Source organism: Sceloporus occidentalis, unplaced genomic scaffold (assembly GCF_023333645.1).
Source record: "Sceloporus occidentalis isolate IW3139 unplaced genomic scaffold, rSceOcc1.0.p SCAF_113, whole genome shotgun sequence".
Lineage (NCBI taxonomy): Eukaryota > Metazoa > Chordata > Lepidosauria > Squamata > Phrynosomatidae > Sceloporus > Sceloporus occidentalis.
Genome location: NW_028317093.1, coordinates 733,508 through 760,938, shown reverse-complemented (window position 1 = coordinate 760,938; position 27,431 = coordinate 733,508). Strand labels below are relative to the sequence as shown.

The following is a 27,431-nucleotide window of genomic DNA, read 5'->3' as shown; positions in this document are numbered from 1 at the left end:
TTGGGTTCTTGTAGCTTTTATTATTATGTCCGTAAAATAAGAAGAGAGAGAGAGAGGCCATTGCGATAAAGAGATGAAAGTGTAAATTGTATGTTTTTTGTTACATTATTTTAAATTTAAAAAAAAATTGCATTTTTTTATCCGATTAATCGAAAAAATAATCGGCCAACTAATCGATTATTAAAATAATCGTTAGTTGCAGCCCTATTTAAAATAATCATTTCATTTATTTAACGTAAAGAGTAAATCCAAATCTATATCACCCATGTAAAAAGGTAATTGGCCCTAAACCTAATAACTGGTTTGCTACCCTTGGCGGCAACCGCTACAATCAAATGTTTGCAATAACTGGCAATGAGTCTTTTCCCCCACTCTTCTTGAGAGAATTGCTTTGATTCAGCTACTTTGGAGGGTTTTTGCACACAAACTGCCTTTTAAAAGGTTATGACGCAGCATCTCGATCAGATTTATGTCAGGACTTTGACTAGGTCACTCCAAAACCTTCATTGTGTTTCTTTTGAACCATTCTGAGGTGGTCCTGCTTCTGTGTTTAGGATCATTGTCCTGTTGCATAACCCAACTGCGCTTGAGCTTTACATCACAAACTGATGGCCAAACCTTCTCCTTCTGGATTTTCTGGTAGAAAGCAGAATTGATGATTCTTGTTTTCAAAGCTGAATAAAATGAATCGTCTAATACAGCTCATATAATGCAACGTAATTTAGTTTATCTACAGGTGAAAGTATTAGCTGGCCTGAGTCTGACTGGTTATGGTATCTGCAAAGCCAATGATATTCATGCTGTTTGCTGGATACTCAAACTCTGAAACTAGTCAAATGTGGTTATGTCTCTAATATGTTTTGGTTTTTTTTGGCAGGTTAATCTCATTCCAAGAATTCGTAGCTTTCGAGTCTGTCCTATGTGCTCCTGATGCTCTGTTCATGGTGGCCTTTCAACTCTTTGACAAGACTGGGAAAGGCGAAGTAACATTTGGTAAGTCCTTGCTGCTTTACCTAATAAATGGCACGAACACCAATAGATTTTCTAGATTGTTCTCATGTCTATCTGAACAGGTGACTTCATTGATGATAAGAATTTTGGGTTGTCAATGACAGACGTACTCCTAACGTTTCCATAAACTTCCTGCCCGTGTTCAGATATCAGAGCATTTTGTTTTTCTTTTGTTTTTTCTGAAGTTGCACAATGTTCATTAAGTCATGAAAAACCCAAATGAGCAAAATAAACCCACACTACTAAATTTGAACTTAAGTTTCTGTAGTGATCTATTATTTTAAATACATTGATTTTTAGTTGTAGAAAATGTCTTGCTGCGGTAGAAAAGTTACGTACCTTTTGCATAAGTATTTTTTGTTAAAGTATTGTGACCTGTGTGAAAATTACAAACGAAGTGACAGATCAGCATTGTTATGCATGAACATTTGTTATGGGAAAAGTGCCTTAAAGTCTTTATTGTACATGTTACCGTGGTAACAGTCACTGAAAGCTAAGCAGTGATATTACGCCCTTTCCATCAACATAAACCTGTCCTGTGTAAATGTATATTTTATCTTGCGTGTTTTGTTAAGCCTAGAAGCGGTAACTGTTAATCACCAGGTTGAATTTTTTATTTGGCTGTACCAACAATTGTTTTGGAGACAGAGCCCAAGAAACCTCTTTCGGACTGTGGGAAGTGTACAACGTTTAAATTCATGTCATTTGTCTTTTAAAAGCACCCACCAAGAAAAAAAAAGTAGTTAAATTGAACGCAAAGATGGCAACTTTGCTTTTTTTCCTTCAACAAATAGGCTGTTTTACCCAAGATGTTGGTAACTCTATGTACAGCACAGTTGCCTTTTGATGCTGTGTGTGTACCGTTTAACAGTCTGTCCCATCGCACCTTGCTTATGTCTGAACATCAGCATATACTGCTGGAGTTTAAACCTGGTGACTTGAGATATTGTGAAAATAAATGTGATGAGATTAATTTAATGATTACTACATGGTTTAGAGGGAAGTGTCCCTTTTGCTATGCATGTTAATACAGCAAAGTCTTCATATGGTGTTTTCATTTTCTTAGACACGTTTATGGTATAGTATATTTGAAAGAAGAACAAGAACATTTCTTCGTTATTTTTGATTGGGGAGTTCATGTATCCCAGCATGCAACTGATGACCCATTCAATGCCTTTTTATCTATGTCAATGTTTTATAACTGGTGCCCAAAACAGCAAATGGGAGAAGGATGCTTTGGTCGCTGACAAAGTCTCTTAGCTGGTATACTCACCTTTTTTCAAACTCCACACAGGCAACCATTGGTAGGTTTTAATTTATGCAGATTTATGTTTTAAAACTCTGTAGTACACTCCCTTCATCAAATCCAAGATTGCACGGAATCCAACCCAAACCGCAAGTCTTAACAGTTTCCTTTGTTTCTAGCCTTAGAGATGTTTATAACTGTGCTTTTATCCCCAATATCTGCAGGGAAATCAGTAATGTAAAATGTGTGACACAGCTGATATATACAGAACGTTACTGATGCCATTTGTATTATAATACTAAACTAAAAACTGTAAAATTATAGATTAATATTGTGTACATAGATTTAATTGTAGGATGTGTTTATTCCTCTTTTAAAGATATGTATATGGATATGCTTCTTGTAGTCTCATTTGCAGCATGCATAACTTGAAGCAGATATAGAAACATAACTTTTTTGTTCTCCTGTGACCCTTCGGTTAAAGGTGCTATTTTTTATTTTTTTGGAGCCTTGGATCAGGTCTCTAAACTTATATCTGGTAGGCTTGAGAAGAGGCTACACAGAATTACATCTGTGCAGAACACCACCAAATAATGGCTTCTCTCTATTGTATGATGTGAGCGAATAAAGTACTGAATAATGGATGGGGATTATTGACCATAATTACAGCAACATGAAAAGATTTGTAGGCCCCCTATTGTACTGCATGTAAAATTTGTTTCAGCCTAATCACTTTGCGATCCTATCATCCATCCCCTGCTTGATGTCTTTGCTGTATTTTCTCTTTCGTCCAGACTTTTGCCATCTTCCATTACAAAAATTAGCCTCTAATGTCTATGTTCTGTTTCTCTCCAAATTACATTCAGTTAGCGTCCTGTGTCCCTTTTCATTCATGTTTTTGCCATAGTCTTCTCGCTGTACATTTTCTTCTTTTCTGGTCTCTTTGATTATTACATTAGGCTGCAAAGGCGTTATGAAGAATATAAAATATTTTGATACACTTTTTCATGCATTTTTATCCTCATTTTATGGCTCTAAATTAGCAAAGACAGTGAAATTTATCCTTGTTACGCCAGTAGAGTCATAATGTTCACTGTATTTGGAGGATAATGATCTTGATGCAAATGTAATGCTAGTTATATTAAATTAGATGCATTTACAAATTATAGATTTAAAAAAAATTATTTTATGTCAAATAACTAACAAAAATACCTTGCTTTTTGTTTGGAAATGGAGTTTGCAGTGCAACACAACTTATCTATGAGCAAATATGTTTAATATACCGTATTTGCTTGATTATAAGACAATGCTCTGAAAAATACCCCATGTCTTATAATCAAGGTTGTTTTATAATCAGACCTCAAATAGACTAAGATCCAGATCCCCGCAGCGCTGCAAGGTAACCTCAGCCGCTGCCGGCACTTCCACCGGGGCTTCTATCACTGAGCGCCGGCCAAAGCGTGGGTACTAGCGGAGGTTGTCTATAGGGCTGAAACAACGAATCGATAAAATCGATAATAATCGATAAAATCGATAATAATCGATAGCGGAAATCGTTGTTGACGATTTCCGTTATCGATTAATCGAGTGATCGATTCGTTATTGGAGCACTCGGCTCCTTTTACTTACCTCCGCGAGCGTTCCCCGCTTCCGCTACACGCGCCTTCTTTTAGTTGCGTGTGGCTCCATTCGCACAGAGCGGTTCGCTCTGTGCAAGTGGCTCCGTTCGCACAGAGCGGTTCGCTCTGTGCAAGTGGCTCCGTTCGCACAGAGCGGTTCGCTCTGTGCGAGTGGCTCCGTTCGCACAGAGCGGTTCGCGGGGGTGGGGGTGGGGTTTCAGGGGATGCAGGGCAGAGTGGGGGTGGGGGGGCAGGCCAGGGTAGGAGACTGAGTGCAGGGCAGAGTGGGGGTGGGGATGCAGGGCAGGGTGTGAGTGTGGGGGCAGGGCAGGAGACTGGGTGCAGGGCAGAGTGGGGGTGTGGGTGCAGGGCAGAGTGTGGGTGCAGGGCAGAGTGTGGGTGCAGGGTGTGAGTGTGGGGGCAGGGCAGAATGTGGGGGCAGGGCTGGGTGCAGGGCAGAGTTGGAGACTGGGTGCAGGGGCAAAGTGCTGGGTGCAAAGTGCCAGGGCTGGGTGCAAAGTGCCAGGGCTGGGTGCAAAGTGCCAGGGCTGGGTGCAAAGTTCTGGGTGCAAAGTGCTGGGTGCAAAGTGCTGGGTGCAAAGTGCCAGGGCTGGGGCAAAGTGCTGAGTGCTGGGTGCAAAGTGCCAGGGGTGGGGCAAAGTGCTGGGTGCAAAGTGCCAGGGGTGGGGCAAAGTGCTGGGTGCAAAGTGCCAGGGCTGGGTGCAAAGTGCCGGGTGCAAAGTGCCGGGTGCAAAGTGCCGGGTGCAAAGTGCCGGGTGCAAAGTGCCGGGTGCAAAGTGCCGGGTGCAAAGTGCCGGGTGCAAAGTTTCTTGAACAGTAATAGTCCACCTCTTTTCAGAATGTTTGGGGTTATTTTGTTTCATAAATATTGTGTTTGGGTTTTTGTACTTTGAAAATATTGTTTTTTTATTACATCATAACAAAATAAGAATGTTAATGTAAATTTTAAGTTGTTTTTTAACATCCAGTTCATTAAATTATTTTAAATAAACAAAAAATTAGCATATTGTTTTTTTTATCCGATTAATCGATTAATCGAAAAAATAATCGGCCAACTAATCGATTATTAAAATAATCGTTAGTTGCAGCCCTAGTTGTCTATGCGCATTGCACATACCTTCCCCGGCTGCCAGAGAGGAGAATTCCCCGCAGCGCTGCAGAGAATTCTTTTCTCTGGCAGCCGTCGAATGTCCGCTCGATAGACGCAGACAACCCCCGCTACTGCTGGCACTTCTATGACGGAGCACTGGCGTGGGGGGGTGTTATATGGGGGGCATAAGGGTTTTCTGCAGGCAGAGTGCCCCATTATATGCCTTTTAACTCCCTTTATGCCACTTTGCCTCCAGAAATGCCTTATACCCCCCCCCATATGCAAGAGAAAGAAGAAAGAAAAAAAAAAAAACCAGCCCGGTCCTTAAGGGGTTAAATCATCTCATTGCCTTGCTTTGTTCTGCTGCTGCACTTTGTTCGAGAACTTTGTGTAGGAAACCTTTTTCTAAATTGTTTCTCCTATAGGAGTATAATTCAATCCAGTCCGTGTCAAACCAGGGAGAAATGTGTCACTTTGAATCTAAGAACACTAGGGCAATTTGGTTAACTGTATACAAAAGTGATCTGCCCACACAAAATTGAATAAAACCTTAGCAATTGTATCTTAAGTACAGTGTTCACATAAATAAGACACACTAATTGCCCTTACTTTTCTAGAACAACTTTTCCATACAATTTTTATATTTCAGCTGAGACTGTTTGTGAAGAAACCTTGTGAGCGGTATTGGTGTGCGTCTTTTTATATATGTATAAACACATATGATTTTCGTATAGTCCCGTGTTTTAGTAGTCAGGAAGAAGATACTTAAAGATAAATATTGTACAATGTATTATCCTTGATGTTTTTGCAGTGGTGAAATTAGCACACTGAGCAAAAACACTACTGCAGAAAGGGCTAGTCTTCCGGTGGAAAAAGCTATACAAAAATATGGTGTTTAAATCTTATCCTGAAGAAAAAAAGATTTTTATATTGTTTTTTTTATTCTATGAGGGTGATCTATAAAGGTTAATTGTGGTGGAACAGTGAAGGACAACCAGCAGAAACATCCTGTTGATTATGATGCTGAACGCATCTTTTTTTTGAACCATGTTGGTACTTTAAAAAATATTTTTATTTTTTGATTGGGTTTGTCGATAGCACTTTAACAAGATCACTTTAATAGGGCTTATTTTAATAGCTTTTTGTGTGTGATATACAGTGTGTTCTACTTAAATTATATCCTTAAAAACTCTCTCTTCCAGATGATGTGAAGCAAGTTTTTGGCCAAACCACTATACACCAGCGTATACCATTTAACTGGGGCTGTGAATTCATACAACTACACTTCGGAAAAGATCGGAAGAGACTCCTGCCTTATGCTGAATTTACCCAGTTTCTACTGGTTAGTGTTTCCCTTCCAAACAAATCATACTGCTATCAAATGTATCTTGAACGGTTTTTGGCCACAGTTCCTTTTGTATTACTGGCTAATTAGCCAGAGGTTAAATGGACACTCCAGTCATCATGTGCAATTTAATGCATATGATAGCTGGGAGGTCCCTTTAAATAGACATGGTGCCCTCTTTGCAAATGCATGTCTGCATAATCCCCCAAATGCATTTGCCAGCTCCCCGTTTTCTGTGCAGGAGATGTGTTCTGCTGAACAAAACGTCTGGCCTGTGATATACTTGCGGCCCGTCGGCTCCAGCACTGGATTGGTGAATGCTGCAGGTAGGGTCTCATGAGACCCCCATGCATGTGGATGGAGAGTGCTTCCATTGATTTCAAAGGGAGCACTTTCCTGACGCAGATAATGCTGCTCAAAGCAATTGGCGACAGGAATCCCTGGACCAGATGGGAAGCTGCAGCTTGATAGTGCTGCTTGGGTACTGCTTCAGTGCCCAAGCAGCCCTATCAACAAAAAAATGCATATTAAAATATATCTCTCAGCCAATATACATTCTTTGGCTGAGAGAAAAAAAAACCGGACCATTGAGAGAATCTTTTGTTCCAGATATGACTGCTAAGAGGCTGCTCAATCGGAGCATTTTCTGAGCATGAGTGTGGGGTCTCCTCGGACCCTCAGGAGCCAGCTGGCTATCAGCGTGTGCATAGCTTGTGTCATGCACTGGAAAGTAGGAGATGCGTTTTGAAGGAGTGCATCTATTCAGCCACACCTAATATTACTATATTTTTATACTTCTAGTATAGGAGAGCACTAAAAGTATTCTTAAATGTTAAAGTTTCTGCTTCTGATATAAAACATATATATCTATATTTTAAAGGAGGAAAAAGGACATTCTGCATTCATTGTACATGTGTGAAAGGCGGCTTGAGATTTCCCTTCCATTAACACTATAATCACAAACAGAATAGTAATGTTTACATATGTAAGGAATTATTCCTCCTTTCACCATTTAATCCAGTAATTTAGTCTCTTTCATCATGCTATTCTGTGAAGCCCAAGATACTGCTTTTGGAGATAGTGGAGTCTGCCTGCGCTTCCCTGGTTTTCGTTTAGCTTGGTATCTGATGGCACATTACAGTGACTTAGTGGTCGTATACATTTTTATGTTTACATGAGTTATTTACTCCCGTTACAGCGTCTAGACCTTGTCCCCTAGGCAGCTGGAGTCAGAGTGTACGGGGAGTCACTTTGGTAAATTCCCTTTCTTTTAATGTTGGATTTAACTTGGACCAGATGGGTCCCTAATGTACTTTTACTTTGTAACCAGCACCATCAGCTGAAAATGAACTAGCAGCAGGGCATGCTAAGGACGCAAGGATTAACAAGCTGACATTCTGTGGTACACAGGGCTTATTCGTACTGGGGAGCGGGGCGCTTTCTTGTCCCTTGTCTGATAACATGAAAGCAGATCTTAAACAAAAAATCAGAAGGACTTATTAACCTGTAGATTCTAATGATTGACTTATAAATGACTTTCTCTTCTCTCTATAACTTTTCCCTAGTAATTTATGAATCAAAAAGATGTTTTTTTCCACACTCTCTCTAATACCCACACACTCTTACGCACGCACACCCTTTCTTACGCACGCACACCCACACACTCTCTCTTACACACACACACACACACTCTCTTACCCGCACACACTCTCTCTTACGCACGCTCTCTCACTATAAATGCTGTGGCACGACATGACCATACAATAAAAATCCTTGACACAATTTATTTTTGGTTTTCTGAAGCTTTACCACACACTATTTTCATTTATGCCATATACACATTTGTTGCTTTGTGTTTTACAGGAAATTCAGCTGGAACATGCAAGGCAAGCATTTGTACAGCGTGACACCGATCACACCGGCACCATCAATGCCATGGACTTCAGGGATATTATGGTCACCATCCGACCACACGTCTTGACCCCGTTTGTGGAACAGTGTTTAGTGGCTGTATGTTTTTATGCATAAATATTTTCTATGTGTAATTTTTAAGTATAACAAGGTCCATAAGAGGGACTATTAGCTTCAAGCATCACTCATCTGACTATCAGAGCAAGAACCGCAGTTCTGAAACCAGTTCTCGGAAAGAACATTAATTAACCATCTTTAATAGCCATAATTTGTACATTTTAAGTGCCCAGCTGTGTTACGTAGGTCAGACGTACAATGAATTAGAAGTGGTAGTTCAGTTTTGTTTTCTGATCACGGACCCGTAATGTAGAAAGACATTTCGAGTTCAATGTTCTGAAATCCATAGCGCCTTGTTAGCAGTAACTCTGTATTTTAAAGCTGCTGTTCAACTTAAATATTAATTTAAGACTTCTTAGTCAACTTCCAAGAAATAATTATCTACTCCTTTCAAATATTCCTTGATTTATGAATGTTCCCGTAATTAATATTTTTTAAATAAGGGTTCTGCTGTAGACACTGAAAAGGCTTGCTAAAAGCTTCTACGTGGTTTTTTTGTGATTATCCTTTCTTGTGAAAATACAACAGATTCCCTTACATTTTAGGGAGCTCGGTGCCTGTTGCAAACGCCTTGTAAACTACTCTATAGGTGCGTTTGCAACATAAAGTGGTCTACAATAACTGCTGACCACTTTAACAGCCTGGCCAGAGTCAAATGTACGTTCCAAACACCCATTATCACATGGACTGCTGGTTCCTCTACCCCCAGCACAGTTGAGGGGCAGGAATGGACTGTGGCTGAAAACCATTCATGGCACTTTAAGGCTACCAGCAAGTGGCCGTATTCTAAAGGTTTAGAGCCACTGCACTGGCTGTGATAATGGTGAGCGGGAAGTGCTGTTGGTAAATGGGCTGCTCTTGGCCTGTTGGTAAGCGTTCCATATGTGTAGGTGACCTGTATATTAAAAACAAGCAGGAGGTTTCAAAACGCTCAGCGAGTTGTCTGCAGTTAATACGCACCTGAGGTTCCTATAAATGGTTTGCTGTGCAAAATTATCAGGAAGGACTAAATAAACTGAGTATGTATAGCTTGTAGTGAAGAAGAGAGAGGAGGTGAGATAGAGACCTTTAAATACTTAAAAGGATTTACCAAACTAGAAGAGGGAAGTTTTTTATTCCAAAAGGGTGAAGAGGTCATAATCTAAAACTAGAGGGTCAGAGGCTTGGATGTAAAAGGTGTTCTACTGTAGTGAGAGGGTGGTAGGTAAGTGGAACAGCCTCCCAGGTGAAGGCTAATACAGTGAGGGAATTTAAACATGCATATGACTATCCTGAATCTGAGGTCTGAATGTATACTGCAGGAAAAAAAGACAGATTAAAAGGACCACTTGTTCTAGTTCTAAATGAAGCCAAAGATTTGGGATTCCACATATAAATAAAATCTAGTACACAAGTTTTATGAATCCCATGGCCACCCAGTAGAAGGAAAGGTTTGAGAACTACTGTATTTGATGTTACGTTGCTGCCGGATTCGTTTTTAGAAAAAGTCTTAAAATATTTAATTGTAACTGTTAATTATATAATTAAGTAGCTTCAACATTTAAGACTTTCTTTGCCCGTGCAATTGCTGTAATCATCATTCTGCTAGACTGGGACAAAGGAAAGATTGCTTTAGTATTACACAGAGATAATAAACATATAGTTATAGGCATGCCGAGTACAAATCTAGCCCTGATTGTGTTTGTGATGTTTAGTAGAAAGTTTGTATACATTTATGCAGACCATAAATTATCATTTTATTAGAGCTCATCACTAATATTTTGAGTTCTATGCTTTTTGTAAGGCTGATTCCAGCTATAAACAAGACCCATTTTTGTTCTGTAATAACCAGAGAGCATTCTTTAAAAAAATAAAATAAAATAAAAAATATATATACACATTTTATTTATATATATATATATATAGTATACATACATACTACATGACTATTTACATGTAGTGTAGATCTTAAATACAAACCAAATGCATGTTTTTGGTTATATTGAATTAATAGGAAAGGAAACATTTTTGCAATTGAGTAATGCTGAAACGTCAGCCTTGTAAATTAGCTCCCAGTGTTCTGGCATAATCCGGCATATGTATTTGCTTAGATTTGTAGTGTACGATCGTACATTCACTGGTTGTGGTTTATCTTAGACACTCATTGGGGAAAGGTTTCAAGGAGTTTATTGGCAAACACAATATATTTTCATTGACAGTCAACATTTCCCCCCAATAAATCTCTGCATAGTTAAAGAGGGGGTGCTTAATGCTTTGTTTTCCAAATGTCTCCACAAACGCTTTTTTTTTCCTCTCTCTGTCCTCTTTCATTTAAGGCTGCTGGAGGTACCGTATCCCATCAAGTCAGCTTTTCGTATTTTAATGGATTTAATTCCCTCCTGAACAATATGGAGCTCATTAGGAAGATATACAGTACCCTGGCTGGCAATAGGAAAGATGTGGAAGTCACAAAAGGTAAAGCCGAGGCTATTGATATGTCCTCCTAAAAATGTTATGCTGTATGATGGATCTATCCCTTTTCTGCTCCAGTTTTTTGCGTAAAGGTTCCCCACTGTTGCAGTTTGTTGGAGCGCAATGTTATGGCTTCTTTCTTGACCACATAGTGTAGGGTACCCTTTTCCAACAAAAAAACATTCTCACAGTCAATGAGTTGTTCATGGATGAAAGCACTCTCATAAAACCCACAAACTGCTGCTTCTGGAGTATCTTTGTCAAGCTTAATTAGAACATATTCACTTATTGAGGGCTTGTGCCACATCCTGAAAAAATGTCATTGACTTAGCTTTGAGGTCACGGTTACATCCCAAGTGAGTGGATTTCCAGCTTGTATGTTTGTATATGAGTGTATGTGTGTATGTGTATATAATGATACAGATTTATGGCTTATTCCACTGAATAAAATCTGTTTATTTTATATGTAGAAGCACTGTGAGTGCTTATTTAATATGGATTTGTATTGATGGTCTACAAGGCACTTTACAATACTTAGGAACAGCTTAGGGGCGAAGTGCAGAAGACTGAATTTCTGTGTGTGTGATATATATATATATATATATATATATATATATAAGGCCCCGCTATGTGCCACAACTAATGGGCTGCTTAGGGATGTCTTTGATCTCCCCATTTACACTATGGAGCCTTGTGCACAGCCCCCATGGTATACAGTAGCCACAGCCGTAACTGCGTGCCTGTAACAGATTGAGTCCCCGAATATAACATCGTATTCTGTTGCTCAACAGTGAGGACGACCACAGAGCCCGTGTTTTTTTTTGTGTGTTAAGAAACATAAATCATTTTTCCCCCTTTTTTTGTTTCTCATTCCATATCATTGTTTAAACCTTTAGGAAAATTCTTTAATCCTCTTCCAACAAGAAAACTTTACTTTGGCTTACATCATTTAACTGTACATTCTGAAGACCAAAGGGATTTGAGGTTCATAAAAAAATAAATAAAAAGGCTTTGTCAAACCACAAAAACTAGAAAAACAAAATAATATTGTATTTCAAGCCACCCAAACTTAATTAGAAGTAGTAGAAATGTCATTCTTTTGCTGTGTATTATTTATTATGCAGACTGCCTGTTTCCCATTTTTGGCATTAAAATATGTTTTGAATGGCAGTATAATATTTTGTCTCTTTTGTGTGTTGCTTTTGCCCTAGTACTACACCATATTCATTTTAGGTACATAGTTTTATAAATAATTTAGAGACACCCCATTTAAGGATGCATGTTGAAATGCCACGTGAGTGCCTTAGTATGCGTTCTTCAAAAATAAATTAACCTTTCCCTGCTCTGTGGTCAAACATTTCTTGATATTGGTTGGCTAAATCAGCCAATCCGTGGCAAAGCGTTTCTATTGATATTAGTGGGAGCGCATGAGCCCTGTGCTGGACTGTTTTCTTAATCCCGCTCCCGCTGAATTTCTGACAGTTGTCGCCCGCAACGTGTGTGTTCCACTCCCGCAAACATTCTCATTCACAAATACCCATTCATTTCCTCAATCACGCATTCATACAACCACCCCCACCGTCCATACAACTTCAGATCTTTCGGTTCCGCTTGCAGACTTCTGCAAGAGCCCTGCTGCTTCCCTCTGCGTTGCTGGCACACTCTGTGCAAACCCCTTCTCTTGCCCCGCCCAGGGGAAGCAAGAACAGAGCAGGGTCATGTGATGTGACTCTGCTGGGTTCCTGCTTCGCCTGGGCAGAATAAGAGACACTGTTTGTGCGAGCAACGCAAAGGCAGACTTGCGGGAGTGCACAGGATTACCAGGACCCGCAGGTATATTGTGGGCCCTATGTAGCCGTCATGTTTTAGGATCTATATGATTGCTGCAGTGTACTTTTAAGAAGAAATTCATTATAATATGATTTTTTTTTTTCCTGTTGTACTCACTGGTGTTTAGTGTGTATGAGATATCCAAAACCTCTGTGTTTATCGTACATGCTATCACACCCTTGATGTGGTTCTTTAACTTAATCTGTGTTCACCCTATGTTCTTTTTCTTCAGAGGAGTTTGTGTTGGCTGCACAGAAATTTGGACAAGTGACGCCCATGGAAGTTGACATATTGTTCCAATTAGCAGATTTGTATGAGCCAAGGGGGTAAGACGTTACAACATCTTTATTTTTTATTTATTTCTTGATACTTGCAATAAAACTGCACTCTTTAATTATTATTTATTACCCCTGCTTTGCTAAAATGAATGTTATCATCTTCAGGCGTATGACTTTGGCAGATATTGAAAGAATTGCTCCCCTGGAAGAAGGGGCTTTGCCTTATAACCTGGCAGAGGCTCAAAGACAGGTAAATTAATGTTTAATTTAACGTAAATATATGTACGTACAGCGCCCTCCACTAATATTGGCACCATGGTAAATAAGAGCCAAAAATGCTGTAAAAACTGTTTTTGTGTGTGTTTTTTTTGGCTAAAACTGTGTTGTTTGCAATTGTTTGAAATCAATGAGATTAGAGTACTTTTTTTTTGTTTTGTTTTTTAAAAGAAAAGATCAATAAATACAAATTTCCACTGCAATATTTTCCAGTATTAGTGCAGGACACTGTATATGTATACAATGTGTGTATATAATATTGTATACTGGAAAGTAATTTAATAATGCAAACAGTATATTTTATTTCATGTTCTATTTTAATGCTGTATAATCCTATGTTATTGAAATATGCATTTTATGTTAATGCATTTCTCCTTTATGTGTTGGGATAACTAATATTCCAGAGCTGCGTTAAGATTTCCTGTGCTCAGCATAAATCTTATTTTGTATTACCTAGTTAATACAAATTAATCCAAAAAAACATTGTTTGTATTTTAATTCAGTTTTAGACACCAGACGTGTGAATGGGAACACATTAACCTTTTTTTCCCCTTTAAGTATGTATCCCATAAAGCATGGTCACACAGGCTTTTGCAACAGTGGGTTATACAAATGGTTGCTTGTACACGTGTAGCTACTTTAGATGCTTGGATCGCATTTGGTCTAGAAGGAGGCCAAAACCATAGGCTCACCATTGGAAGAAGCCGCAGGCAACCAACAGCCTTTCTCTGGTTTTACAGTTAGAGGCTCTTTATTTTTTTTGTAACCAGTCATTAAAATAGTTAAGGTTTTTATCAACTGGGATTAATAACAAGGCTCTCCTTCTGCAGCACCAGGGAGTGATTGTAATGCTTCAGATGCTTTCTTTATTCTGATTACCTTTTTTGAGCCTTTAGTGTCAGGAGTGGCCATTCCAGATTCTAGAAACATGGCCAGTCCAAAGTGGCTTGTCACACTCCGGAATGCAGGAGCTCCTTGTGGTCACCTAACATGTTGTGTGGCCGCTGACACCACAATACTTTGTTTGTAAGCGCCGGGCAGCCCTGCTCCAACACACAATGTGTACCAACCTTCTCCAGATTAGCGTTGATTTAAAAGCTGGAGGGGATCATGTTTGCGGAGTGTACTCTTTTTTTCTTGTTTGCTGAGTATGAGATGACTTCTTACCAGGTGCCCACGCGGCAGGCTGCTCGGCCATGAGAGGCAGCGGAGTGCAGGAGCCGGTGCGGTGACAGGTGTGTCTGGTGCCTCACGAAGCTTGTACCGAATGCAGTGGTGGAGCTGAGCTCATTCCTAAGCTGTTATTTAATGCCTTGGTTGCTTTGCTTTTGAATTTACTTGCCCATTTTCCAGTCACATGCATGTCGCAGAATACATATTGCAGAATTACAGGTGGTACGTTTATATTTTGTCCACATCATTTTATTTTAAACACTTAAAATCATGTAAGGCATTGTCCATCTAAAAAACCACTTAAAAAAAACTCTTACCCCATCGCAACCAATGAAATGTTCCTTCCGAATTCCAGTGGTTACTATGGTGATAAGACCACTTTTGTCGGGGTTTGCCGCAAAATCGCTTGTTATACCTTAACCAATCTCTCCATATCCGGCTTGTTTTAGGTCACTAGACGTAGGCGAAGGTAAAAATGCCTTTAGTAGCATGCAAAAGCTACTTTAAAATTTTAAAAGGAAAATATTTTTGGGTCATGCGAGTAGAAAACAATAAAATATTCAACTTCATTCAAAATTTTCCAAATGTCTTCCTAGTTTCCCTCTAGGAAGAAAATACAGATTTTTAAACATTGTGTTTTCATACATGGTTACCCTGTCCATTGCAATGCAAGAAATGTCATAATAATGTTTCTGGCAGCTCTGCTTCCCGTTGTTGCTAAAAAGACAAAATGGCTGCCCCTAGTAGCACTTTCAGCAATAAATATGCCATATGTCGTGTGCATTTTTTTATTTATTCGGCAGGAACTAAGGTAAACATTTTAATGAATTCACTTTTTCCTACCGAAGTGCCGATGTCTCTCATGTACAAAGTGCACTGCTTCTCTTTGCGTGTCGTTTGTGTTAAGAAATAAAACAAAAGCTGTTTCGATGCGAAGCTTATCGCCGTGTGAGCATAGCATGGTAACGCCAGTGTTTGATTCTTATTTACAGTGCGGGTGTACATGTTTTGTTTTGTACCCCCCCAAACTTTTAATATTCCCTATAAATATCCAGTTTATGCCTAGCAATGCTTTATATGTGTAGAGTTTGTGGTTCCGATAATACCTTTTTTCCCTGACTGTATGAACTTGGTTTTCATGTCCTCTCTCTTTTCCTCTGTCAAGCATCAAGGCTCTGGTGACGTGTCTCGTACTGTCCTTGTCCAAGTGGCCGAGTCAGCTTATAGATTTGCTCTTGGTTCAATCGCAGGAGGTTAGTCACGGTTGATTGTAACCGTTTTTATCTACATTATCAAATCCTCCTCCTCTTGTGAGTTTAGAGAAACAATGCTGTACTTGTCCAGCCTTGCAAGGCTTTCTCTCCATGGGTCGTTGACGCTGCGAGTATTATGTACACGTTCTATTGTATTTTGTGCCTGTCATAGGGTTGTGGGATGTACTGATGACTTGTCTAGCTCAAAACAAGTTTATAGAGTCATTGAGGGGACAAAAACTTACTGTTTTAATCAAATAATCGACAAGCCTTTAATGTAAACTCATTAACTTTATGAAAAGTAAGCATCCCATGGAATGTGTAGTTAAGATTGTGTCTTGTAAAGTTTTAATAAAAGCTTTTTTTTTTCTCTCTCCCCACCTGCTATCTCATCTGAACAGCTGTTGGTGCCACCGCTGTCTATCCTATTGACTTGGTAAAAACGAGAATGCAGAACCAGCGATCTACGGGATCATTTGTAGGAGAACTCATGTACAAGAACAGTTTTGATTGCTTTAAGAAGGTTCTGCGGTATGAAGGCTTCTTTGGACTTTATAGAGGTCAGTCAAATAGAACGTGGCACATGCATTTATAAAGAGTGTTCCACATATTTACAATATCTCGTAATAGTACCTTTTTGCTTGAACTGATGCAACCCATTTTAAGCATCGTGTTACCAGAAAAACTAGATCTTTTCGATATATTCCAATAGAGGATCGGTCTGGAGGCAGGCCTCATTGAACGCAGTTCTACAGTAGTACGTGTGGGGGTTTGCAGGCCATACGGAAAGCTATAAGAGCTTCCAGCCCTCATGGCATTAGCAGTAATCTACAGTGGATATAAAAAGTCTACACACCCCTGTTAAAATGGGGTGTGTAGACTTTTTATATCCACTGTAGCAACTCTGGCTATCACAGATGATCCAGAATCCAAGCCTGTTATTTATATACACTGCTGCTCACTTTTGTATATGTACAGTTGCAGTGCATATGAGGCTTCCAGTTGTCCAACGGGACTACACTTATCAAAATTCTTCATCAAAGTAAAGATCACAGAAGGTACAAGTACAGCTGGTGGAGACCAGAAAACGTCTTGTCTAGATCAGTCACTTGGGCCAGAAATTCAGCCTTAATTGTGCCGATCTGACACGCATTTCTTGGGATCATAAAGCCGTAGGATTCTTTGGAAGCGTTGTGTATGGAGAACCAATTTCATGCAGGCGCAAACGATGACCCCTGTGCTCCAGTGTCCAGGTCTATGAGACTAGAGTTTCTAATGTTCTTCATGATAAACAGGACAGGAGCATCGCTGCAACTGTTCTTCTATTAGACCTTTTTAGCCACGGAATCTCCAAGCTCACTTCCTTCAAGATGGAATACACAGAAAAGTGTTCGCACCAGTGTTTAAACCTTTGCTGCACATTTCTTAAGGTGCATTGGACCTGTTAATCATGGCAGCTGGAACATGACCTGATTCCTTAAGGTTCCCTCAGCCAAGCTTTGTGTCTGCTTTATTTTTAAATGTCCCTCTAACACATTTGTCTAGTTTCCCGCTGCCAGAAATCAATTTTATGTATTTTTGTTTGTTTTTAATGAATTGAGTTAGCCAACAGGCAAACCTCTAGGCATCGGTCCAACTGCTGAATTGCGATCTTGAGTTGTAGTACATCTGTTATAGAGGTTAGGTTTTCCCCGTGACGTTACTTCCGTGCTAGCAAACTACTTGAGACGTTCCATAACAGATGTATGTGTTCCAGATGCGCCCAAAATATTTTACAAATACATTTCCTCTTTTTAATAAATTTTACTTGGAGCGCAGTCCTAACTGCTTTCTTCAAAACCGAACGTGGAGAATACGTCGGAACCTGTGTGTAAGTGGTTAAGATGACATCAGTAAAGAAAAGGCTAAACAAGCAAAATGATGAAAGCCTATAAAAATGTTTTAATGAAAAATAAATAGAAATCTCATAACTCAATAAATGTAAGAAAATACAGATGTAAAAGCGTAAAAAAAGGAAATGACATGAAACAGGGTGTTACATGTTGTGAATGTAGCAGATTTATGTTCTACAAAACCTACCCACCCCACCCCCGACGTCTCAAATTTTCTTAATCTAGACTCCTTGCCAAAGAGTCTGGATTATGAAAATGATGGGATTTCCTTTGCTAAATATTTCAGTTTCTTGTTTCCTGAGTGAAAAAGAAAACTGCTTTGAGAAGTTCCCCCGTTCTCCTGTAATCTCCTCACCTCTAGGTATTAGCTGTTGTTGCTGCGGCCGTTCTGTAAGCTTTGCCGCATTTCTGAGGGGTGAAAAAAAAATGAGGGTTTTCTTTTGAATGATTCTACGGTGTTAAAAGTTCAGTCTCTGTAAGCGCTTTCAGGATTCTCGAGTTAGTGAGTCTGTAACGTTTTGTAAAATAACTGTAAGGCTGTAAGCTAACCTATTCAAAGCGTTCTAGCCTGCTTGCCGCGGCAGCAAAAAGGTCAGCAGGTACTTAATACTGTGTGTGGTTCCTTTCCCCATCACTGAAAGGATTAGCACCCCGTGTGCATTGACTCCTGGAGAGACACTGCTCTGCCGTTTCAGTCTCGGCGAAGCCCAATGGAATTACTGCAGAACCTCCATCGTTACTCTCGCAACATTTCTAAGGTTTTCAGAGGCGGCACAGCAAGCCCTGGGTGGCGAGATTTGTGTTATTTTATGGAAAAGATACATTTCTGTTATTTACTACTTTTTTTATAAATAGTCCCAGCTTTAAAGGTTTAAGGAAGCCCGTCAGTTTAACAGTATGAGTGCTGACTGCAAAAACAATCTCTACATCGCAAGCAGAGCCGCAAGCAAAATGTCTTCATGGAAAGGCATGGCGGGCTCTTTACAGTTTCTTGTCCAAATGAAATATTGCATTGCGCTCCTAGTCTTCTCTAGCAGAAAAGATGTAGAAGACATACCAGAACACTAGCGTTGGATGAACCAGTAGATAATGGTGACGCTGTCCTCTCCGTGCTTGTGGGTAGCTGACTGATGCCCATTGTTGAAGCCTTTTTCCAATGTTCCTTTGGCTATTTATTATTATTATTATTTATTGTTTTATTTAGCGCCATCAAACTCCGTAGCGCTGTACAATGGGTAGAAAGGACATAACAAGTAGTATGTAACATAACAAATTGACTTACGGAGACAACAGGTGAGGAGGGCCCTGCGCAAACGGGTTTACAATCCTGAACTTTGCCAGATATGATGATACATAATGAGCATCCTTATGTAATAAACCTGTCCTTTAAGGCACAACGAGTGGCCCAATCCTAATTTTACTCGGGATGTTTTCGTTTAATACTCCAATATAAATATTGGGATGTATTTGAAAAGTATATTTAAATTTTACGTTTATTTCTTCACTTTGATGGGCGTTTCATGTCATTAAAACACTTAACACAAGCATGTTCCCTGCTATGTTTCAGAATGCGGATTTGACGTCTGCTTAGTCTCTACAGACCGGCAGGTTTCAGAGCCTTGTAACTTAAATGTCCTATTTGGCTTCTCCATGTTGGCCCCTTAACGAGGACATATTTGTTTTTACTTCTCTTAACAAGATGAAAACCTAAACGTGCTTAACATGAACTGGATAAAACGAAGTAGAATACCAAAGTTTCTGTGTATCCGAGAAAAGGTTTATTGTGTATCTCAAGATACTAGATGCATAAGTGAGTAATAACATATTTGGGGTTTTTTTGTACACTAAATGTTTGTGTTTTGGTTTTTGTTAGGTTTATTACCTCAGCTGCTGGGTGTAGCTCCAGAGAAGGCTATTAAATTGACCGTAAGTAAACCTTTTTATTTATTTATTCTGCCCCGTTATTTTCTGGAAAGAAGGAATCTTAAAAAATGACTACAAAATTTATATAAGAAACCACCCGATTTTATCATACAAATAAGACAGAATACAGAGGAAAAAGATGACTGTTAGCAGCCAAAAGATCTGTGCATGTTGTGCTTACAAAAAAGGACTTAAAAACTTTTTAAAAAAAGTCTTCGCAGATTTGAAACATTTTCGGTTATTCTTGAGGCATATCTTCTACTGTTATGTCAAATTATCTTATAATCCTACTTTGTGCAGTAGCATGCATCACATCTAAAAGGTCTTATGTTTTATTGTTTGTTTTTTTTTGGTTTTGTTTTTACATTTTAAAATCTCCAAAATTACAGATCTCAAGTAGACACCATTCACACTGAAAGGAAATCTTGAAATATTTAGTTGCAGGAGAGATCTTGATCCTATACATGTAAGGGACTTTTAGATATAGCTTGGGGTTCATTTCTAGGTGCTCTGCCCAGCACAATCTGTTATAGGTGAGGTTTTATTGCAGCTGCACGCGTAGGTCTGAAACAGGCGGCCCCCGGGGGATGCTGCTGGACACTGCCTCTCTCGTACCAGGATAATTTTTTTAAAATTATTATAATATACATAACCGAATGCATAGGGAAACAGGGTGTAGGCTGTTTTGGTTGATAATGGCTATTTTTATTTAGACTCCATCACATTGTTGGCTGCGAACGCCTCTTTATATACATGTAACGTATTTTTTGTTTCTGCAGGTGAATGACTTTGTAAGAGATAAGTTCACAACTAAAGATGGCGGTATCCCGCTCCTGGCAGAAATCATGGCTGGCGGATGTGTAAGCGCTTAAATTATTAAATTATGTAAATTTGTGTGCAAGGTGACTGATTTTACATTTACATGTATTCTGCAGTTTCGAGAGAGATGATTGGATGGAATATCTCTCCAGATCTAGATGTCGGGTTAGTTTATGTTGCTGAGAGGGTGGTAGATAAGTGGCGTATTCTTTCAGCGGCGGTGGTAGAGATTATTACAGTGAAGGAATTTTAACATGCAAGAAGCAGCCATAAGGTTGTCATGAACGTTAGGTAAGACCTAATGGGGAGACGGGATGGACTAAATTATTTCTGTTAACATGCCATGCAAAGAAATCCAATACTTCTTTGTGTTGAAACCCGCATAGAGCCGGCCATGTTTGTAGGTACTGTGTGTACAGTATGTTCTGTTACGCGTAGAAGAGGCAGAGGAACTGATTTCCAGGAACAGGACAGGGTAGCTCTTGTTGCTGGTGTTCGGGAGAGCCTTTCCCTGCCTTCTCTTAGGCTGCTGTGCCCTGCGCGACTCGCCAGAGAGAGGGTGAATAATATATCCCTGTCCACCACACCGGGACAACAGATCCGTTATCCGAAATTATCCCTTACCTGAAATACTTCTGGTGCCAAGCCTTTCCGATAAGGGGTACTCGGCTTGTGTGTGAAGGATTCCTAATGTAACGGGGGTGGATATTTACCCAACGTAGGCAGCTTAGAAAACAACCTTTTTTGCAACCCTGCAAATTGTAACAACTCTTATGTGATATGCATAGCTTTACTTGCCTTTTCATAAAGGAATACATTGACTTACACTTTGACAAATGAAAAGTGATCCTTCCAGTCACATACAGAGTTCCATTTAGAAATAAAACGTTTTAATGTTATGGGTAAATTATTGAAGCCTTCAGATACCTGCACAAAATGTTTTGGAATACCGTGTTATTCTCAGTGCAGCCTGTGATGCCTGCGTTCCACGCTGCCGATCAGAATGCATTACATCAGGTGATCAGAATCTGATATCTTACAGGTTACAGGAAAAACATAAACGACTTAGCCGTACTCTTAGAGAAATGGGGATATCACAGAGCCGGTTGATACACTTATTTTTCTAAACGATGGTCCCCATCAACCCAGCTGATTGTACAGTAGATTGGATGAACCCCAGTTTGTAATGTACTGTTTCTACCTGAATACTTAATAAATTATTAGTTTACTTAATTCTATTAAGTAGATTCACTTTGATCAGTCATGTTTAACCCACTGCCAACCTATTGCCCGCTTCTTGCCTTTTTTTTTGCCACAACTTTGTCTTAGTTTTGCTCTAGTGAAAGCAGCTCCTTTTATTTGAGGCTTTCTTAAAGGTAGTAGATTGTGATGCCCAACCGATGCGGGCTCTTTCTTCAGCGCGAGACATATTGTCGTCCCGAAGACATAGACCTGTCGAGAAATTCTGCCTGTCTGTGATTCTCATGAGATGTCATGTGCTGATTTGGCTGCCGGCTGCCTGTTCCGTTTGATCACTGACCTCTCACTGAATTCCAGGTAGTGTCCCTTGTTCTGTAGACCTACAAGCATTCCTGGAAGAAGAAGAGACAAAAAAAACCCAACCTTTGATTACTCTGCCTATTTATTTGGGACTTTAAAGCAAAAATGCAATAAAGACCCTGTGCTTTCACATAAGACAAGTTGTTTGGGCGTCTTCTCAATTTTTTCCACAATGACTTATTTGTAATACAGACCTTTCTAGTGCAGTAACTACATTCTATATTTTTTTGATTAATATGTACACAATGTTTGTTTGCACACATTGACAGAGCGGTCTAACAGTCCGTCCACGTTCAACATCACTTTTACCATTATTTTGGAAAAAAATAATTCGAGAAAAACATTAGGCATCTTTTGGAAGTGTCTTGTTAACATGGGAAGAGGGTGGGCATCTGCTGATGGTATCTGGTTACGGGGAATCTGTATATATGTATGTGTGTGTATGTATATATATATATATATTATACAAACCACCTTTTGTATCCAAGCTTTACATACCACGCATAGCCAATGTATAAAGCAGATGTAGAAATATGATAAGGAAGTTTGCAAACTATGACAACTAACCATTTGGCGTCCATAATGATCCGTGCCGTTCAGGTCACATTGAATCTTTCATAACGGCATTAAAGGCCATCAAATCCCACATAGCCAAGATGTTACTAATTTCATTGATCCGGATGAAGGCACAAAACATTTCAATTTTGTCAATAAGGGTGAAAATTCTTACATGACTCCTATGGGCAGTCCGAATAGTCGACAAATGCTAAATTTTCATGAATAGCCTTTCTTGCCATTTATTCTTAAAAGCCTCCACGGTAATCCCCATGCATAGGTTGTTCCAAATCTTGTGAAAAACATCCATTCTGTTTAATATAGAACAGCAACCGAAGTGCTGTTGGTTGAATATCTATTGTTATATTATTTGTTATATTTTATTGTATGTAAGAGTATTTAGGGAAAAAGAGTAATCCACAGGTTATTTGGTTTTGTTTTGGATTAAGGCATATATAGCACAATTTTTTTTTCTTTTTTCTCTAAAAAAAAACACAAAAGTATAGAAAACATTGCGTCCACCGATGTAGTCCATTGACAGAGCCTTTGTTACACGAGTAGCTCCACTTTGCTTTTAACTCAAGCATTATGAAGCGTTGGCTTCTAAGGCCCCAGGGATTTCACCTTGCATGATAATTACTAGGCATTAGTACGCATGACTAATTTTGGGCACTTTTCTATTGTGCGATGTTCTGTTTGTAAATTTGATTCCTCTCTTAAAACGTAGGCTCGTCGGCTTTGACCTCAGTTCAGCTTTTTTTTTGTCCCCTCTCTCTTCTCTGTGAGCTTTTGTTGCATTAAATGACAGTGGCAAAAGTGTCATGTCTTTCATACAAAAAAATAAAATAAAGCCCAGAAACTACATTAGGGGGTCAGCATTAAGAAGGAAGATCAGAGGTTTCAAGCAAGAGATATAATCATTAGATCTAAATTATATTTCATTATTTCAAAAGTGTAATTTAGAAGCCCACAATCGCGGCTTGGTTTCATTTAGAAATATATGTATACTGTAGTCTGATGTTCTTAAATTCTGTAACATGTTTCCTCAAGTGTTTCTAAGATCTGTAGAGTTTAACCATTTAAAGGCTTTTTTAAGGTGCCTTTAATAATATTAATAATGTGAATAGAATTAGTTTGACGTATGTGATCCCTTTTTGCGTCAGAGTGAAAACGAATGTTTTATTTTGGTATCTATCTCTTTCTAAGTGCAGTAGAAAAAGAAACCCCTTCATTCACTATGCATCTCTAAGCTACTTTGCAGGGTGGCTTTAAGCCATCATTAGTGTTTTTTGCCCTTTAACCCCTCGTGCCTGAAAGCTTGTCTACTTTAAGGTCTGACCTCACTGCAATTATATGTCATAAATTATAAAATACCCTTTTATAATTGTGCTTTATGCACCCACTTTACGGCCATGTATGATGTATGTTTTCATATAAAAAAACAAAAGTGTTAACCTGGTAGTGTATGAATTGGTTAAAGGGACATATCGGTTCCCAGGCAGCCTTTTGAATGAAAGAACGGATATTAAAGTGCTTTGTAAATACTTAATTTTTCTTTTAAGTTTAACGAAAGGATATTAAACATGACTTACATTTAGTAGAAGCTAGTAGCTGCAGCACCCCAACTCCTCCATCTCCTGACATTATGCGAGAAAGCAGTCCCACGGAACAGATCTCCTGCATGCTGAATAGGAAAGGGGTGAATGCATATGGGGGATTCTGCAGGGTTGGTTTGGGCATCATGAAAATATAGCTCATGCACACTCTCTCTCTCTCTCACGCACTCTCTCTCTCACGCACTCTCTCTCTCGCGCACTCTCTCTCACGCACACTCTCTCTCACGCACACTCTCTCTCACGCACACTCTCTCTCACGCACACTCTCTCTCACGCACTCTCTCTCTCACGCACACTCTCTCTCTCTCACGCACACTCTCTCTCTCTCTCGCACTCTCTCTCTCGCGCACTCTCTCTCACGCACACTCTCTCTCACGCACTCTCTCTCTCACGCACACTCTCTCTCTCTCACGCACACTCACACACCCTTTTCACTGATCTTTGTATTGACCCACTAAGTCTGATAAGTACTGTATAGCAAAGGTAACTTTCCCTTTAAATACCAAATCTGTCCCAATACAGAAATGTAGCGCCTGGAAAACGTAGAGATAAAAGTTGGTTTTAAAAGAAGAATACAAACGATCCCGCATTTAGTGCTTTCCCTGACAGATTCTCTAATTGCGGCTGACCTGAGTGGGCCTCGTGCTAAATGTGCCTGCATTATCTTACAATGCGCTTTGTGAAAGTGAGATTTAAAACACATACTGAGGGAGAGATGTTCTTTCTTTGTGCATCCTATTATTGGATCCGAGCCATACAAAAGGAGAGAAGAAAAACACCCGAGTCAGCGCACATATTGTGATGGGGCACGGAATATGCATCTTCCACGGATTTCTTTTGCTCTTTCTGTCATTATGTATGAACTATACACAAAGCGAACCGATCCGTGTTACGTGAAGAACAGGCGTAGATTCAATGTGTATATTTGGGTAATGTACTGCAGTTCTGGAGAATGCTAAAGTCTCTCGCTATTGGTTCTCACAAGTGGCGAAATATGAAATTTAATATAGGAGAATATCCACCATGACATTAAAGCGACCCGTCATTATAATAAAATGAATTTACGTTATCCAGTGGAGCATTGCGAGCCCATGTAATATCACGCTGCTTGTGGGTCTCACTTTAAGCTTTTCCTAACTATTATACCTGTTATAAAAGGGATTACTAACAAATTAAACTTTGCCTCCCATTTATCTTTAATAAATATTGGGCCGTCCTTGTTGCCCAAACATGTATTGGTTAAATTTTATGGTGGTGAGGCATTACAGCAATGCGTCTATAACATGGGGTAAAAAAGAGGTCCAACACATCAGGTTCAGAGGTAGGAGGAGAAGGAACTGTGACCGGCATATGTGATTTTTTTTTTTTTTTTTGGCGTCGGGGGCTTATTCGCTTTTTCCAAGAGCGAGAGATATTGTTCTGCAGGGCGCCCCCTGGAGTCCGGCATAAAATGATATTTCTGCACGTGGAATTGTGTTTTCAATAGCTGGTCTGGTGACATTGCCGGGGCAGCTATCGGTAATGGCGTAATGTGGGGTAGAAATCTGTGCATCGTTTTGCACTCGGCCTTCATATATCATGAAACCATATTGTTTCGTTCATATTATCAGTTGTAAATCCATTTTAATAATGGTTGAAAAAAGTTGAAGTTAGTTGCATACTTGGGAATTATTATCTTGTAGTCCAAAGACAAGGGCCTATGTAAGCGTAATTCTGCTTTAATAATAATAATAAAAAAAAAAAAAGTTTTTGAAATGCACGGTTTATTATTTTTTTCCCCTTCTCGTCACAACATTGACGCTGGATGGTGATTCTCCTGAGAGAGCCGCTTCCTCTGAGCTCCTCTTTAAATTATTGTGGTAACTAAAGTAAAACTAGTTGTGCGCGACAGACATAAGCTAGCGCCAGCCACCGAAAATAATAAAAAAAAAATAAAGTTCTAACGCGTCTGACAGGTTTGTAACATAATTGCTTCTATAACGTCAATCAAGTGAGTTTTCATTTTTGTGCCGCTTGGCTGAACTTCTAAGCACTTCTGCCATACATTCTGAAGATGAAACGTAACAGATCGCGAACATGGCAGTACTGGTCAAAACTTGTGAAATTCTCTAATCTGCTTCATCTGCAGCTAACCGCTCAGACATCTTGCGTGTAATACTTCCACCCCTTTCCTATCTCATGACTTTTTTTTGTCACCATAATTTAAAGAGAATTTTCTTATCAATGTTGGGGTCATCAGTAACTGGGGGGGGGACCAATCCACGCCAGTCGTATTTTTTTTATATTTATTGATTTTATGCATATTTTAGGAAAAAGAGAAAAGACTTGATGTTTACCAATTCTGACCAGTTTAATGTATTTGGAGATGTACATGTTGTGTTCACAAAATTTGTATACGCAGAACCCCCCTGTATATATGCATCATAGTGAATGTTTTATGTGCTTGTGTTCACTTGTTAAGACACATTTCCATACCTTTTCGTATGCAACTATGGAATTGGTCTGTAGCTTTTGTTGAAAGTAATATTACAAAATCACATTGGTTACAGGGCTGCATTTTTCTTAACATAGGATGATTAGGTTGGCTGCGAGCTATGGTGGGCATGACTTGCCAGGGGGCTCGCTTAACAATTAGCCAACTGTTTTATTGTTTCATTTACCTCAGATCGAGTTGGATTATTGCACTCTGGCTGCTTTTGGTGGGGATGTCCTAACTGCTGGTGCCTCGGATGCTGTTGATTAACAAATCCATGCATTCCCATCCAGTTTAGGGCTTTCCCGTCCATTTCAGTTAAAGGGATGGTTGGATGTCTAAAGAGACTCCTGCCTGCAGCGTTTCCATACCCAACGCTTAGCTGGGGGGTGAGGAAAGATACATGCATATGGGGGGGGGGGATTCTGCAGAATTGCTACATGCAGCCTGTGATGGCTGGAGTGTCGCTTTTAGAATTCCAGTGGTTCTTCTCTTGAGGATTCTTGGAAATCACCAGGACCACAATCAAATATTTACTTATGTGCCAACAGAAAATTAATATTGTTTGTTAATTAAAAGACTTTTAATTGTCATTGACATAACAACCCTACTTGTTTAAATAGTACTTGAAGTGTTTTATGATGATTTACTAATTAGACAATGACAGCACTGATTGTTGCAGTAATGGCAGGAATACCCCAGTCGCTGAATGGCACCCCGGCTCACTCTGGTGCATCTTTTAATTAAAAGCTACCCGTGTACAGACCGCCGACACCCAAAATCTCAAACCATTCTCAGCTTTATCACTTAAATACGGTGATATGACAAATGACAGTTTTCCTTAGGGTCAACAGTTTTTGGGTTTTTTTTGGTTCTTTTTTATGCATTCATTGATTTGGGAATATTGTGTTCTTGTTCATTGTTCTTCATTCTCCTTGACAATTCGGTCCTCTCACCCCTATTACTACTTAG

General features: G+C 39.5%; 1 protein-coding gene across 1 annotated transcript in view; it reads left to right on the top strand.

The window, feature by feature from the left end:
* LOC149282519 (electrogenic aspartate/glutamate antiporter SLC25A13, mitochondrial-like) overlaps positions 1-27,431 on the top strand; it is a 50,817-nt gene that overhangs the window by 8,552 nt on the left and 14,834 nt on the right. The window contains exons 3-12 of the mRNA XM_089498091.1: positions 878-993; positions 6,190-6,329; positions 8,196-8,342; positions 10,676-10,814; positions 12,874-12,967; positions 13,085-13,169; positions 15,534-15,621; positions 16,023-16,181; positions 19,387-19,439; positions 20,216-20,296. Coding sequence (XP_089354217.1) covers positions 878-993; positions 6,190-6,329; positions 8,196-8,342; positions 10,676-10,814; positions 12,874-12,967; positions 13,085-13,169; positions 15,534-15,621; positions 16,023-16,181; positions 19,387-19,439; positions 20,216-20,296 — 1,102 coding nt within the window. The remainder of the gene's footprint in view (positions 1-877; positions 994-6,189; positions 6,330-8,195; positions 8,343-10,675; positions 10,815-12,873; positions 12,968-13,084; positions 13,170-15,533; positions 15,622-16,022; positions 16,182-19,386; positions 19,440-20,215; positions 20,297-27,431) is intronic.